This window comes from Aricia agestis, chromosome 20 (assembly GCF_905147365.1).
Source record: "Aricia agestis chromosome 20, ilAriAges1.1, whole genome shotgun sequence".
Taxonomy (NCBI): domain Eukaryota; kingdom Metazoa; phylum Arthropoda; class Insecta; order Lepidoptera; family Lycaenidae; genus Aricia; species Aricia agestis.
Window position 1 is genome coordinate 9,472,750 of NC_056425.1, and position 17,287 is coordinate 9,490,036.

Consider the following 17,287-nt stretch of genomic DNA (forward strand, 5'->3'; position numbering starts at 1 on the left):
ATGGATGCAAAGGCCTGTTTTTTTTTTGCATAGCCATCCGGCGCAATGATCATCTTTCTTGTCAGAGAAGTGATGATGAAGATAAAGTATAGTGATGAAGATTTAGAACATTCTTTATTCTTCGAATGCCGGAGCCGAGAACTCGTGATTAGATATATAGATGGATATTACCTTGCTAGTGCTGTTCTCCTGTTGCACCTCAGAACTTGGCGATCATCATTTATCATACGTCATTAGAATGACGATAGCCGACACTATTGGCTTATAACGGCCGTTCCCAATATTTGATCTATCTCTGGTTTTGCCCTACTAGAGATAGGAATAACTCAAATTAGACATTAGATACATATTTTTTATGTCAATTGTGAGCTATTCCTATCTCTAGTAGGGCAAAACCAGAGATAGATCAAATATTGGGAACGGCCGTTAATCGTTCATTGCATGTGTTTGTTAAATTTTTACGTCTAATGGCGGCTCTCGACATAGGCGAACGCGTTGGCCAACGCGTCTGCAGACGCGTTGGCCCAATGTGTAGAACGGGCGTTCGCGCGTTGGCCGTAGGTATTTAGACGTTGGCCAACGCGCGAACGCCCGTTCTACACATTGGGCCAACGCGTCTGCAGACGCGTTGGCCAACGCGTTCGCCTATGTCGAGAGCCGCCATAATATATTATTATTTTCATGAAAATAAAGCTTCTTTTTTACCCGACTGCTAGGAGGGTTATGTGTTTGGCGCGTATCTTGTAGGCTTATGTACCCAGGGGGTAAAAACGGGACCCTACTACTGAGACTTCGATGTCTGTCAGTCTATCTCCAGGCTGTATCTCAAGAATCGCTTCAGCTAGAATTTTTTACATTTTTAGACGAGCTCTAACGGTCTTGCTATTTATCTGTACCTATATATCTATATCTGTATATCCAAACAGTTGAAGAATCGTAAGCAGTAGCCGATATCTTCTAGCTATTTGACCGAGCTTTGCTGGGTATTCGATAAAACACGAATAAAATGACATTTTCTAAAAATGATTCCTAGCTAGATCGATTTGTCGTCCCCGAAACCCCCTATATACTAAATTTCATGAAAATCGTTGGAGCTGATTCCTAAATTCCAATTATATTCCTCTTTTGTACAATTTTAGGTCTTAGATTTTTACATAATACAGCCTGTCAATTTTTTTTCGGCCTATATCATGTTTACTTATTATCGGAATCGGCTCCAACGATTTTCATTAAATTTTGTATATAGGGGGTTTCGGGGGCGATAAATCGATCTAGCTAGGAATCATTTTTAGAAAATGTCATTTTCAACGAATACCGAGCAAAGATCGGTCAAATAGCTAGTGTCTATTAACAAGTGATACATCTCTACATCGGTATATCAAAGTTTTCTAATTTTCAGCGCTATATTTAACTACTAGCGGCTTTTTTCTCGGCCAAGCTTACTGCCTCACAGGATTTCCTTAGGGGCTCCTACTCATATTCCAGAAAAAGGCAACAAAATCCGACTGCGAAAAGGAAGGACGATATTTCTTACTATTACTTAGATATTTCTTACGGCAAACGTCCGATTCGAAATTTCAAAAACAATCGATTTTTTAAAAAGATTTTCCGTAGAGTTTAATAGTTTTCAACATTTTATAGACATCTTTAATGCCGGCGACAACATAAAATATACGGCGTAATAAAGTTATTTGTCTATATCTATAACATCTTACACAATATCAAATGTATGAAGTGCTTTCATGTAAGTAATAAAGTTTATTGGCGTCGTCCCCAGCCTGCCAAAATAACAAAAACATACATATCCCAGTACAACTTTATACCTATTTGTTGGGACAAAATGATTTATGTAATTATCCGTAAAGCAACTTCATTCAACTACTGTAACAAATACAATAGGGATGATGACAAGGTCAAAGATTTGCGAATTTTGTTAATAAAATAAAGAAATAACGATAACAAATTAGTGTTTCCAAAATTTCAGCTTTTTTTTTTTTAATGAAATAAGGGGGCAAACGAGCAAACGGGAAAGCAACTTCCGTCGCCCATGGACACTCGCAGCATCAGAAGAGCTGCAGGTGCGTTGCCGGCCTTTTAAGGGGTAATAGGGGAGGGTAGGGAAGGGAATAGGGGAGGGTACGGAAGGGAATAGGGGGGGACGGAAGGAAATAGGGGAGGGTAGGGAAAGGAAAAGGGTAGGGGATTGGGCCTCCGGTAAACTCACTCACTCGGCGAAACACAGCGGAAGCGCTGTTTCACGCCGGTTTTCCGTGAGGACGTGGTATTTCTCCGGTCGAGCCGGCCCATTCGTGCCGAAGCATGGCTCTCCCACGTCCTATACTTGCTTGTTGATAGCTTGTTGATAGCGAGCTTGATAACTTTTGTATCTTTTTGTTATGCTCCTTCAAGGTTGGATATTCAAGTCGATTCTTTTTCAATTATATATATTTTTTAATATTTGTAAACGAGCTTTTGCCCGCGGCTTCGCTCGCGTTAAGAAGTATTATTATATACAAACTTTCATCCCCTATTTGAATCCCTTGGGGTTGGAATTGATCAAAATCCTTTCTTAGCGGATGCCTACGTCGTAACATCTACCTGCATGCTAAATTTCAGCCCGATCCGTCCAGTGGTTTGAGTTTTATATATTTAAGAAGTATATACCGTTCGGTAACTATAACCATTTGGTAATTTAAAGTAACTTTTGTTATGAAACCACTTTCATAAACGCAATACCTAATTAATATTGCTATCCAACAAAGTTCTCCCGCGATGCTGCAGGCCAGCGGTACGCGGTTACGCGGGTACAGCGGTTTGCGAACCGCGAAAGTTCGAATCTCGGACCGCGAAATATTGTAAATTGTAATGACCAAGTTTATACGACGACCTCTGTGGCTCAGTGGTGACTGGTGAGCACGTCGGTAGCTCAAGCCGGAGTTCGCGGGTTCGAATCCCGCCGACGGAACAAATAATAATAATAATAATATCTATGGACGCTTCACACCACGTCAGTCTGGCCCCGTGCTAAGTACCTAAAGGACTTGTGTTACAGGTAACAGACAACGGAAATATATTTAATACTTTTTATACTACTTTTTGTTCAACAAGGAGTTTTCAATGTTCCCGGGTCTGGATGTGTATTAAATATGTGTATGATATAATAAAAATCTTAAATATATGTATAGTATAAAAAGTATTAAATATGTTTCCGTTGTCTGGTACCTGTAACACAAGTCCTTTAGGTACTTAGCACGGGGCCAGACTGATGTGGTGGGAAGCGTCCATAGATATTATTATTGTTATTATTATACCAATTTTATACCAAGTTTCAATTAATACATAGATAAGATATACATTTACCTTTATTATTAAAAAAAAATCCCACATTATCCGGACCTCACCTAAAATTACTTGCCGACCCCTGCTGCACGCAATAGCTTGTAGGCAAGCTAATCTACAGTGTCGTCATAATCGATTAGCATTTTGTATTGAACATTTCTGGCAGGTCTATTTTATGAGATGTTTGAATTACTATCTTGGTAAACTTTTAAGCTATCAAAGTCATTCTTTCACTGATGTTTCTATTTTTGAGAGGTCTTTCAATTTCCAATAAGAAAAAAAATAGTCATCATGCCAATTATAGCTTGTCAAAACAGAGTACACGCTGAACACAATTTTGAAACATTAGTAAATCGGGAATCGGTATAAAAATTTGTCAAGGTGGATAATATTTAAAGTGTGTAAGCCTTCTCTATGGAAATATTATAAATGAAAAAATTTTGATCTGCGTCTATTCTTTTTTGGCAGACTTCCTTGACTGTCAAGCCACTTCTTTTATGTGTCTGACAAGGATAACACAAAGGAGCCATTAATAAAAAAGAAGAAGAAGAAGGATAAAACTTACAGAACTATACCATCCTTTTATGTACTGTCTTTTTTTTAAATGAAATAAGGGGGCAAACGAGCAAACGGGTCACCTGATGGAAAGCAACTTCTGTCGCCCATGGACACTCGCAGCATCAGAAGAGCTGCAGGTGCGTTGCCGGCCTTTTAAGTGGGAATAGGGTAATAGGGGAGGGTAGGCATGGGAAGGGAAGGGAATAGGGGAGGGTAGGCATGGGAAGGGAAGGGAATAGGGGAGGGTAGGAAAGGGAATAGGGTAGGGGATTAGGCCTCCGGTAAACTCACTCACTCGGCGAAACACAGCGCAAGCGCTGTTTCACGCCGGTTTTCTGTGAGAATGTGGTATTTGTACGGTCGAGCCAGCCCATTCGTGCCGAAGCATGTCTCTCCCATGTAAAATGTCTATGGACACAAATCTTATTAGTATGAGATTGGATACCAGAAAAAACCTCTTGGAAAGACGTATATCATACTTCTATGGGGACCATCCATAAAGTATGTCACACGATTTTCATGATTTTTCAAATATGCATGAAAAATGCTTGAAATATGCACGAAAATTGGCAGAACATGCAAAATTAAATAATAAATTTTAGGAGAAAAGTAAGTATTCATTTCTTTATTTTAAAATCCGCATGCAATTAGTAAATGATTTTTTCATAGGTAGTTGGTAAATCAATCAAAATATATTTCTCTAAATTTTCAGTGGTAAGATTACTATCATTATTTTTTATTTTAATTAAAGTATAATTTTAGAACTATCTCTTTTTTTCTTAAAGCTTTATTGCCGTGTAAACCAGATAAGTGCCACAGCTACGGCATCATACGCTATCATAGAATTCAACTCAGCTCCAACACACAAATTTGTCATAATATAAGGAAAATATCTTTCATAAATCTATTCAATAAGATGAATCATAGTTTAGGTTTACAATAGTATGGCAGATGTTGACTTTGTACATACAGACAAATAAGCATATCGTACAGTAACACTATATTATTTTGATTTGTGCCTTGACAACCCAAAATCTCATACCAAAAGGTTTTAATTGGTTAAATATGAACCGGTAACAGACATACCAGTCATACCACCTACCTATATAGTTAATTTTTTAAGGTTACCTATGATTTCATACATTTTGTCACAACTACAAAATCATACTTACTTCAATAGGGTTTAAAAGTTTACCATAATTTTAAGAACTTACTTTGTTGGTGGTTACAACTTTATATTGCAAGAACTACTGTAGTTGTGGTTTAGGTACACTATTTACTGTTCTGATTAGTGTGTCAAGTCATGGTTCAGTGCTCTACAGTGCACCCAAAATATTGCGTCACAAATCACAATACAATTATCATATCGCAATTAAAATACGCGTACTGTTACTAGTTTCTCGAAACAATATAATTATTTGAATTGATAAACATAATAAAACGGCCGGTAAAATATAATCAATAACGACGTGCAGTGGAGACCTACCAGTACTTACCAAGTACCAACAACAAAAGAAATAATTGTACTTACCAGCTAATTACAAGCAACGCCTGATATAAATAATTTTTAATGCACTATATTTAATAGTTTTTGAATTATTTTGTTTACAAATTATTTACGAAAAGTTAAAAAATAAGACAAATACAATAAAAATGGCGGCAATGCCAGCATTCACCAAAAAGACATAAGTTTGTCTTGTTTGTCTATACTCTATGCCAAATGTCAATTATTGTTTATGTCTAATCTGTTATGGTAGCGCTTCACTTTCACATGCCTATTTGTATTTGCGTATTTGATGTATTTCGTATTCGCCAAACAATCACCATGTGTAGACGGCATAGACTTAATATATACTGTCGTATAGACCACCTGACAACCCGAAAATGCGTGACCATTTTCGATCTGTTAATGTGTGCGTGTGCTAGTGATGTATATTTTACTATCGATAGTATAGTATTTTGTTATCGATAGTATAGTCCGTTCGAGTTATTTTACCTGAGTATCTATAAGAAATAAATAATATGCAACTTTGACAGATTTGTATTTCAAATTAGGTATCATAAATTTTAATTGGCAAAAAAAGGTGACGATTGAAAAGTAGATACACATTTTCTTTTGGAATGATTTTTCAATCGTCGAATATGTTATGACATGAGGTTCTTATAGGAGTAAATAATATACACATAACACATTATAAAGTTACTTATTTATTACTCAGGTAAAATCTATCTGGTAAATCAGCCCTTACATTGAAAGTAAACAACACACTATACTAGTATATTTTACATTAAAAAATCGGTAAAAATACTAACCCTCATTTTATTAATTGAACTTATTATAATTAATAATATACATTTTTTAAAGTTCTGAGTACGTCCCATAATATTCAAGAATATTCAAGAATTTTGACATCTAGTGTTAGATAGCTGAACTACGTAGTAACATCAACATCGACCTAAGCTAGTAGTTTTGCTTTTAGCCGATAGATGAAATATTGAAAAGTGGGCGGAGCTTGACACCCCCTCACCCCGCAAATTGTCACGCGTCGTTTCTTAAGGAAATTCAATTACGACACCTCCTCTCTATATTATAGTATTAGATCCGACCGTAAAATCCTGCAGGAATCGTTTTTTCCATCAAATATATTTTAAGATAATCTTTAGAACGTATAGAATGGATTAATGTTGGGTTGCCTTGTCAAAAGTAGCCGCAAGTACCTTTAATTAAGTTTAATGTTCATGAGATAAATGCATAAATTTGCATGTATCTTTTTTTTCAGTAAATTTTACATCATATGAAAGAAAATGACGTGACAAAATAAGGTATAAATGGTTGCCAGCTCTAAGTCAGCCGCAACCTAGGGTTGCCAGCCCGTAAACAGACATAGTTCTTCATCAAAATTGAAGCATCGATTTTTTTAATAATTTTGGTACAAAATTAAAGTTTTACGCATTTTGTACATGAATATCCATGGTTGCCAGTTGCACGATAGCCGCAAACTGGGGTTACCATCACTTTTGTATATGATAAATGTTCAGGCCTACAATTATTATGCCTAGCTGGATTTGAGGACGTCGAGAACCCGCAGGATTGCTATTTTTATTTAACAGGCGTTTTTATTTTTATGCGTAGTGTCCTGTCATTCCTCAATGTCATTCCTTCTTAGTTCTTACTTTTCTATTGAATTTCATTTTGCTCAATTAGAGGTACTTGCGGCTACTTTTAACAAGGCAACCCAACATTGATCTATTCTATATGTTCTAAAGATTATTTTAAAATATATTTGATCGAAAAAAACGATTCATGCAGGATTTTACGGTCGGATCTTAGGATATTAGCTTCATGGTACCAACTACCAACTATAGTTCTTGCAATCTACGAGCGCGTGTAGCCTTATTTGTAGTTGGATATACGAATAGACATTTTCGTTAGTGTGCGTACCAATGATATTCTACTTATACAGATCTGTTACGTTCATACTATTTTCCGGCTTAATTAAATCTCTTCCGAACGACATTGACAAATTTGACAGTTAAGTGAAACAAAAGATACGAAATGCCATTTACATAAAAGAGACAGACTAAATAAAAGACGTCCCAATTGGGTCGTATTTGAAGCTTCACAACGCGCGCGGTAGTAACATATCTGCTTTGAGTTTTTTATTATTATATCATTGGTGCGTACCTAACGGAGCAGTCAGTAGCGAGCGAGCCATGTACGCGTGTATAGATATGGTCACCAACACAACTAAGGGCGCCGCGCGCTCATAGATTGCAAGAACACACGATCAAAATATAGCCTATCTCCAACACAACACAACGTTAGCCGTGTGAACTGTGAAGTGTCAAGTGCCACATTACACTGTAATTTCTGACTTCTGATCTGTCGTCTGTAATTTGCCTGTACTCTGTAGTCTGCAGTTGGCCTTTGCTTATGACCATAGACATTAAAAAAAAAGCTGTCAAAATAGTTTCAATTGTTTTTTTCTGACTTTGACAGTTATTTTACAAAGTAATTTTTTGGAGTTTTTTAAAATTTATATATTTTATTTTATTTTATCGCAAATACTCAAAATGGAGCCAATTTATTGTTGAATGTATAGTGTAATTAAAAAATTGTGCTGTAGCTGACATAATTGTAAATACATAGTGTATTTTTAGAGTTCGTACCAATGAGATGTAAAAAATGAATAACAGTTCGGATTATATTTATTGGTCTGAATTGCATTGCTCCAAAGATGCCCTTACTGATAGATATGGCTGGTTTATGCAGTTTCTGTTGGCTGTCCTAGCATTTACATGCCTCATCGGTAAGTCACGTATTTAAAGTCAAAGGTCAGACGATAATGACTGTCGCAACCATCTGCTAAGATAAGGGTTCACCGCTTTTATTGTTTGGCAACAATCCATATCCCTACTTCCATACGTCTTTAATATTATAAATGCGAAAGTGTGTCTGTCTCTCTCTTCGATCTCAACCGATTTTGACGAAATTTTCTATGTCCCAGGCGCCTTAGTCCCAGGACAGGTACGTTATCCGTACTTTATCCGCGCTGTATTATAAAATTACTTGCAACAACTAGTGCTGGCACTGGCAGTATCTGAAAGTGTTTGTTCTTAGATTCTTTGACTTTTTCTTTAAATTACTTAGTGTGTTGCAGGTAAAAGATTTTGTGAGCCAAAATATGCAAGAAGACCATGGTTGATATGGTTCTACGATACCTCCAAACAGGGCCTTGGAGCTTTAATCATACATGCCGCCAATGTGTGGCTCTCACCACACCTTACTGGCAACCCCTGTACATGGTAAGCAGATATTTTAATCAATGAAACTTTCACTATTATAATATATCAGAGAACTGATTTTGATGATTATTATTATTATTAATAGCCGATAGTGTCCCACTGCTGGGCAAAGGACTCCCCTCTTTCCTTCCACATGTCTTTATCCTTTGCTGTATTTTGCCACTCTTTATCAGCAGCTTCTAGTTCATCGCCCCACCTTTTCTTACTGTTTCGCATTTGATTTTGATGATTGTTGGCATGAAAATATTTTGGGTCCCAGAGAAAGAATGGATAAGCAAATCCCAGAGAAAATGCATGATACTAGTAGAATAAACAAAGGTTTAACTTCAACATTTTTGTTAGAATATAGTGAAACATCTAATTCTCAATAAAGCACAATATTTTGTTAATATCGGTTATAAAAGTACCATGATAATATTATTATCAAGACTAATATTTTAAACACAACCAATAAGATAGTAAACACACTATCACAATCTAAATTAAGATTCACCTACTTTATCTAATTGTGGAGCTACTATGGCACAATATTTCCTGTAACTTACATTAAATGATAATAGAATAATGAAATGGAATTTAAGATGACCTCACATCTTTTACTTTTTTAAAACCTTTATTTTAAACAAGTCAATTTCTATAATAATAATTATATATTTTAAATTTATAACAAAATAGGCCTTTAAAATGGTTATAGAGCATAAGTACTTATTACTTTATTTAATTTTCTATTAAAAGAAATTGCAACATTTGAATTGTTATTTTTCAGGTACATAGTTAACTTTATGTTAGACTCCACTCTTGGCCTGCTCATCATATGGGCAGGAATCAGACTAGCTCAGCATTGCGCTAGAATATATGACATACCACTCATTAATTTTGGAGAGTATGGTAAGTATGTTATAACGAGAAAATGACTAGACCAGGGGTCACCAAATGGCGGACCGTTGTCCGCATCCGGACCGCCGAGCCATTTTGTGCGGACCGAGCATGTTCAGAAATGATCTTTATGCATCTTAGGACTTCAACATCTCCAGGATTTAATGTCAATATCTATAGCTTGCACCAATATTTCACGCCAAACTTCGAGAGATAATTAGCAACAAAAAAAATGGTTATATTTCTCATTGATATCTAAAAAATACCTTTGTAATTTCCATAATTATCTTTGTTTAACCGATTCAATGCGGCGCACCTTTTTGAAGACTTTCAGTCGTGGCGGCATACAATTTTCCCGTGACACGTGAGCCGTGTCATACGCCATAGAAGTAGATGACACGGCTACCGTGTCATCCGCCACGTTCAAAAAGCTTTATGTTTTTTTTTTGTTTTTACGCTTGTATTAACTTGACTTATTTATTTTGAGTTGATTTCGAGTAGTTTTACTAACGGCCATTCCCAATATTTGATCTATCTCTGGTTTTGCCCTACTAGAGATAGGAATAGCTCACATTAGACATTAGAGCCATATAATTTATGTCAATTGTGAGCTATTCCTATCTCTAGTAGGGCAAAACCAGAGATAGATCAAATATTGGGAACGGCCGTAAGTGTAAACCTGAAAATGGCAGGTAAGCGCTTTTTTTATTCAGATGTTGCAAACCTTTTGTAGGTTTCAAAGATAGAAAAATGAGTACCTACCTATTTTAAATAGATCTGGGTTTCCAAAGTAAATAATACGTTTGTAGATAAATTTAAAGAAGTTCGTTGTTAAGTTTTTTTAACCGACTTCCAAAAAAGAGGAGGTGTGTTCAACGATTACTCTGCCGTTTGTTAACTGATTTTCAAAAATTTTCTTTTGTTGTATGGGGTATTTGTTCCGATTGATCCGGTTCCGAGTTGGTACCATGTTCACAAAAGTGGTGATCTGATGATGGGGACCATGAGGAATCCAGGGGACTTCTTGAAAATCAAATGGGAACATATGGTTATTTTGGTTTTATGGGATGTGTTTTGATCATAAGTTTTATGTATACCAAAAAGTAAAATTTTGCACCATGGTATACCACGGTCCCGAAGGTGCTGAACAGAACTCCTGATTCCTTGTAGATACGTGTTTGGGAGTTTCGCTGTTGTTTAAAATACCAAAATCATAAGCTACTATGCTGATTACATTAATCATCATCATCAACACTTCAACATGCATCATCAAATTATGACCCTGTTATTAGTACTTTTCATAGTCTTATAGATCGAGACTGATGTTTATGATCATTATTCTGTAGTTTGTCTAATGATTAACCCCCGACAAAAAAGAGGGGTTTTATAAGTTTGACGTGTCTGTCTGTCTGTCTGTCTGTCTGTCTGTTTGTCTGTGTGTGTATCTGTCCGTGGCATCGTAGCATCCAAACGAATGGACCGATTTTGATCTAGTTTTTTTGTTTGAAAGCTGACATGATCGAGAGTGTTCTTAGCTATGATTCATCATCATCAGCCTGCTCAGTGCTGGACAATCAGGGTTTATCTGGTTCATGAAAGGCCGTTAGCAACTTGTATTCGTTTGATGGGTTTTATATTTCATTCTAGTTCGTGGCATTTGTGAATATGCAATATACGTATACACATATTAATGGAAAGTTGACCTGGTGCTGCAGCATCACCTGGTAATCAATAGGATCCAACTCCTCGCCAACTTAGAGCAGAGGTTTCGTGTTTGGGCAACCAGTAAGAAGTAGATAGACAGTAAATATTTACATGCTGCTGCTGCAGCATCACCTGGATTCTATAGGAACCGAGCTTAGTATGAGCCCAAAATGGAGGTTTCATGTTTGGGCTCATATTAAGGGCCTCATCGAAAAGGACATTGATATATTGTAATTACGTTGATAGGAATTATTCTGCACTATAACCAACACAAGTTTAAAATATATGAAATAAAATTAAATTAAGAAATTTAAATAAACCCCCGCCAAACAACTTTAAAAAGTAATGAAATAATATTTACTGCCTTTAAGTTCAAATAATTCCTAACTTGTGTAAAGTAATATTTTAGTCCATAATTGTTGTCAAGGTGTGTCGGGGGATCGCTAATGTAGATGTTTGATTTGAGATTTCACATAACATTATAATTTATAGTTTAAGGATCAGTTCACAGCGAACCGAATGGAGATAATCAGCGACTTGGCGGTTGTAGGTTGTAGTTAACTTGGCGGTCCCCCGACACACCGTGACAACAATTATGGACTAAAATATTACTTTACACAAGTTAGGAATTATTTGAACTTAAAGGCAGTAAATATTATTTCATTACTTTTTAAAGTTGTTTGGCGGGGGTTTTTTTAAATTTCTTAATTTAATTTTAATATTATTTTGTTATTTTAAAGCATAATACTATTATTCGAATTTGATGTTATGGCTACCAAGGTGTGTTGGTGACAATTATGTTAATAAAAAACGCCAAAACTGTGTAGAAAACCTTAAGAATAACTAAAAAGAGTAAAATTATTATTTTTAAACAAAAAAATTAAAACCGACTTCCAAGGTAAAAACAATAGTAATTTTCTAAACTGAACTAAAAAGTATTAAATAATAATAATTCTTATTCTGTACTCTGTATTTCTGTTCTCAATCTTCATAATTTTGAAGTCAGTACCAGTCCTATAACTGGCGATTAGGTTAGCTGGCGGGCGTCCGAATTTTTGTGATCAGAAATTTCGGATAATGTAGGGTGGGCTAAAAAAGGAGACAGCATTTACTTTTTTCAATTCACAATATTCAGAGAGGAAGCCTATAAGCTTGTTTTACGTAGAAAATTTAGACGGTTTTGTTCGGAGTAGAACCTTCTAAAGTGTAATTTGAGGGAGATACTTTCGCTTCTTAAATGACACGGCTCACGTGTCATACGCCACACGTTATAAACCCATAAGACGCGGCTGCCGTATAATCCGCAATGAATGCACCTTTTAAAAAAGGTTGACGGCCCCTACTTTTTTTCAAATCACAGAATATTCAGAGGCGAAGCCTATAGGCTTGTTCTACGTAGAAAATTAAGATGATTTTGTTCAGAGTAGAACCTTCTAAAGTGTAATTTGAGGGAGATAAAATCGTTTTTCAAATGACATGGCTCCCGTGTCATACGCCACACGTTAAAAACGCGTAGGACACGGCTCCCGTGTCATCCGCACTGAATCGGTTAATAATTTTTTTATATAAAATGTTTGGACCGCGATGGTTATTTCATGTCTTAAAACGGACCCCGATTGAAACTAATTGGTGACCCCTGGACTAGTCTGACTATAACAACTTTTTGTATGTTGTATGTTGTTTTTCATATTCCATACTAATATTAATGCGAAAGTGTGTCTGTCTCTCTGTTACCGTTTCACACCCAAATTTCTAAACCGATTTTGCTGAAATTTGGTAAGGAGCCTGGAGCCCAGGGAGGAACATAGGAATTACTTTATATCCCCGGCATCATCTAGTCATTGTATATACTTTAAAACTACTGGATCAGTTTTAATGGCCTAAATATAGATTTATGTGTCATTTGAGCATTATTCCACTGCAATATTATTAACTGTTTGCAGAAATTTATCATTCAATGTTGCAATATCTAGTTGTAAAGTTTTTGTGCCTGGTATTTTATCTATGTAGGCATAATTAGGAAGCATCATGCATATAAATCATCCTCAATAATTACATTATATTGTTAAACCTTAAAAAATAGTTAAGCGGTTAGATGAAAGTTTAGTTAGTATTTTATATTGATGCTTTAGAGTTTAGAACCAAGACCATCTATCTACACTTTAGGGTTTTTTTACTGCAGCTCTTTTTTTGGTTAATTTGTGCATGGTTTCCTTTGATTAGTAGCATTATGAAGACTTCTTTTGACTTCTAATTACCATTTAAAAACAATTCCAGGACGACCACCCATGTGTGCAGCATGGATATGTCAATGCGTACTGTATGCTGCTCTAGCTACGTTCGCTAAGTCCATACTGGCATTGGTCCTGCGGCTCCCGCCGGTGGTCGCTGTGCTGTCAACGCTGCGGTTATCACCAGTCTCCGACCCAAGGCTGGAGTTGGCCGTTGTGATGCTCATTATACCATTCTTTGTTAATGTGAGTGTTTTATAATTTTTAATTTTCATTACCTTTTTATGAGTGTACGAGGTTTTGCATACAAACTTTCATCCCCTATTTCGACCCCTTGGGGGTAGAATTGATTCAATTATATTTCTTATAATATTTGTAAACGAGCTTTTGCCCGCGGCTTCGCTCGCGTTAAGAAGTATTATTATATACAAACTTTCATCCCCTATTTGAATCCCTTGGGGTTGGAATTGATCAAAATCCTTTCTTAGCGGATGCCTACGTCATAACATCTACTATGTTCAAATAGGGGATGAAAGTTTGTATATAATAATACTTCTTAACGCGAGCGAAGCCGCGGGCAAAAGCTCGTTTACAATATATATATATATATATATATATATATATATATATATATATATATATATATATATATATATATATATATATATATATATATATATATATATATATATATATATAGATTAATTATTCGAAGCAACAGACAAGTCACGAAACTTTGTATTGAACTTTTACCTCTCTCTCCTCTCCTTATGGTTACTATTGACTAAAACCTCAATTTAATGTATTCCCTGTTGTCCCTACAAAAAAAATCACTTTGAATGTGCACAAAAATAAATGTACAATTTAATATACTTACTTAATTAACTTTTTGTGTGTTTGCAATAGTTAATTTTTATCTTACACAATTGACTTTGCATACAACAGCCGCTAATTTTTAAGTTCAAGAACAATGTAGATAGTAACAGATTACATAATCTCTTAGTGCACAAACAAGGTTAAAACAAACACTCTAGAACACCGTCTTCTAGAGTTGCAATTGTTCTGACGTCATATTATAATCTATGAAATCTATGAATGGTTTTGCAAAAAACATATGTTACGTAATCAGCAGAGGCCAGAGAGTGTTTTTACTTTTTATGTAAACCATGGCACGTCCACTCAAATATTATAACGAATGCTAAAGTTATTTGTCTGTCTTTTACCTTTTCACTCCGGTTCAATGAAATTAAATTTGGATCACAACCGGTTTCAATGAAATTAAATTTGGAAACACTAAGGCTTCTAACAGACGAACAGCACGTGTCGACAGCACGTGTTGGCGGCAGGCGACGGCAGCCGTCGACAGTTTATCACGTCGACGGCTGCCGTCGTTAGTCCGTACGCTGCCGATTCAGCGGACGTACTGTGAAAAAATTATACGCTCTAAACAGTTTGTATCATAATTTATAGAAAAGTATGTACCATCGAGGAAGTTGATTCCTATGCAATTGACAGACCAACGTTATTTGGTCGAATAATTATGTCAATTCAATGTTAATTCTACTTAGGTCCCCGATTTGCATAGGAATCAACTTCTCTGATAGTACATAGGATAGTTCATAATGTACGTTTCCTGTGAAATACGAAATTCTGCGCAAGTGAAGTTGCGGGAACCGTTTATAATATTATGATTTATAAAATTTATTCTCTTAAGTCATATACCTACATTTTTATTTATTTTTCAGATTTTAATATTTTGGGTGACAGACAACTTCCTTATGTACCATCCCAGAGGCGTCAACTCAAAAATAAAGGCCAAAGTAAGTGTAATTTTTTTGTAATAATAATAAATAAATGAAATAAATAATTTAAATTAAAAAAAATACTTTCCGACTGGTAAAAACTAGTCTCCCTTGACTAGGCTCACTAAAAGTTCAATATACAACGAGAAATATTCTATTATAGGTGCGCTATCAATCTATCAAAAAAGATAGATCAGGTTCAGAAGACGAAGAGCATTCGGCCGACGAGAAATTGCTTGGAGCAAGCGTATGACCATACCCAAAGCCCAAAATATTCCGGGCCTAATCTTATACTATATGTATATAATGTTATGACTTATGACGATGTATATTATGTAATATGATACTAATTTATATCTAAGACATTACACTAAATTGTATTCGTCATTTGTTTAACTTGTTTGTTTAACTTATAAGATTTTCTATTGATTCCTTTATTAAGTCGGTACTTTGCCTAAAAGTCATAGAACTGACTTTTAGGCAAAGTTAAAAATACTGAGGATTTTTTTTTTATATAATGATATTGATGTAAATTAGTGCCATCTACTGCTGACATTTCTTGAAAACAAAAAGCTCCCGATATAAAAATTCAATTCTCGGGCTCTGGGCAACCAAAGAATAATTATTGAGTTCGGGGCTCCTTGCTTTGTGTTCCTCTACTACAATCCGTTCACTGAACAGGAATAAATTTTTACACAGGCCTAACTCTACTTGTCTCTTTCACTCTTGCTTGACCTGTGCATAAGTGAATTCTGTTATTCCTCCCTGTTAAATGACCAGACTTTAATTTGCTAAAATCACATTAAAGTTTACAATTAGAAAAGATAATACATCTTTTCTTAAATGGCTATTATGTATACGAATATCTTATAATATATTTTTTGTCTATGGTATAATATTTTATTATTTATATGACGTGTATCTTAGATGAATGATTGGTCTCGCGCTCGCGCTACGACTAGATACCGTCGGAGTACTTGAAAAATGCGGCAACAAATAATACGCCTTATCGGGCGTAACCGCGCCAGTCGCGCCGCAAGCTTCGGGTGAGGTAGATGTGTCGATAATTTTCGAAATTTTAAGTTACATCCGTAGCAAAATGCCAATTTGCATAGTGAGACTATGCAATAATAACACTACAAGAAACAAGAAAGGTACTGGCATCACATACCATCAGTAAATTAAAATTCTTTATTAAGCATACAATAATATACAATAGCATAAAGCTAGGTAGCGTACATCACGTCGTCTAATCCCATGCTAAGTAAAAACTTGTGACTAAGTAAAAACAGTGTTATGGCAATCAGACAACGGATGCACGCCGAACAATTTTATCTTTATTAATTATATATATTATTTACACATTCACACACAATCACACTACACTTTATCACGTAAAGTCTCTTTCGGCGACGTGATGCGCGCTTCGTTCGGGAGCCTCCCCCGGAACCTCCGGTAAACTACACCGGCGGGCCAGAACTCCTCCACCTCGAAGATGGATAAAACTTGAATCGGCACTCTCACCACAAAGGAACTGAAATTACCTTGTGGCGAGAGTGCAGACGCTCCACCCTCAAGGTGTAGGTGGTCTTCTCACGGATGTAGTTTACGACGTCTTCAACCGTCATGGACCAGTGCAGGCGCGACACGTAGAGCGGCGTCGCGGGCACCTCGCTCCGCAGGCGCAGCTCGGGCACATAAGGTGCGGTGCCGCGGTGGTTGCGGACGGTGGGCTTCCTCTTCTTCCTCCTCTCCACCAGAACGAATCCCTCCTCGTCGCACCTCCTGCTCTCGTCCCTGTCGAGTCGAAGATTTTCAGCCTTGCGGCCCTCCTTTGCACCCCTCGCCTTTGCCCGCGGCGGCGGTGCGGGGCAAGCAGCGACGCTTGCATAATTTTTTGCTTGAGTCGATGGCCTCAATTTCGTGTCGACGTCACGCGGTGACGCGGACGGCGAGCTGACGGCGGCGGCT

The 17,287-nt window shown here is 36.4% G+C and overlaps 2 protein-coding genes across 3 annotated transcripts in view; one reads left to right on the top strand and one right to left on the bottom strand.

Moving 5' to 3' along the window:
• The window catches only part of LOC121737012 (heterogeneous nuclear ribonucleoprotein K), a 59,326-nt gene extending 53,831 nt beyond the window's left edge, over positions 1-5,495 (bottom strand). The window contains exon 1 of one of the 2 annotated variants that reach the window (XM_042128520.1): positions 5,429-5,494. The gene's annotated coding sequence lies outside the window, so the exon portion shown is untranslated. Of the gene's footprint in view, positions 1-5,428 lie in introns of both variants that reach the window. The other variant, XM_042128521.1, reaches the window with a different exon arrangement.
• A 2,452-nt stretch (positions 5,496-7,947) lies between these two features.
• On the top strand, positions 7,948-16,212 carry LOC121737090 (store-operated calcium entry regulator STIMATE-like). The gene is made up of 6 exons (XM_042128637.1): positions 7,948-8,207; positions 8,559-8,703; positions 9,470-9,591; positions 13,561-13,760; positions 15,260-15,334; positions 15,480-16,212. Exons 1-6 carry the CDS (start codon positions 8,084-8,086, stop codon positions 15,567-15,569), a joined length of 756 nt encoding a protein of 251 aa, XP_041984571.1. The 5' UTR covers positions 7,948-8,083; the 3' UTR covers positions 15,570-16,212.
• The last annotated feature ends 1,075 nt before the right edge of the window (positions 16,213-17,287 follow it).

What these genes read in the sequence shown, in the direction of transcription:
- LOC121737090 (XM_042128637.1), top strand. Translation starts at nt 8,084, where the DNA reads ATGAATAACAGTTCGGATTATATTTATTGGTCTGAATTGCATTGCTCC. An exon ending in AGCATTTACATGCCTCATCG is followed by an intron (nt 8,208 to 8,558) that starts GTAAGTCACGTA and finishes AGTGTGTTGCAG; the next exon opens with GTAAAAGATTTTGTGAGCCA. An exon ending in ACTCAAAAATAAAGGCCAAA is followed by an intron (nt 15,335 to 15,479) that starts GTAAGTGTAATT and finishes ATTCTATTATAG; the next exon opens with GTGCGCTATCAATCTATCAA.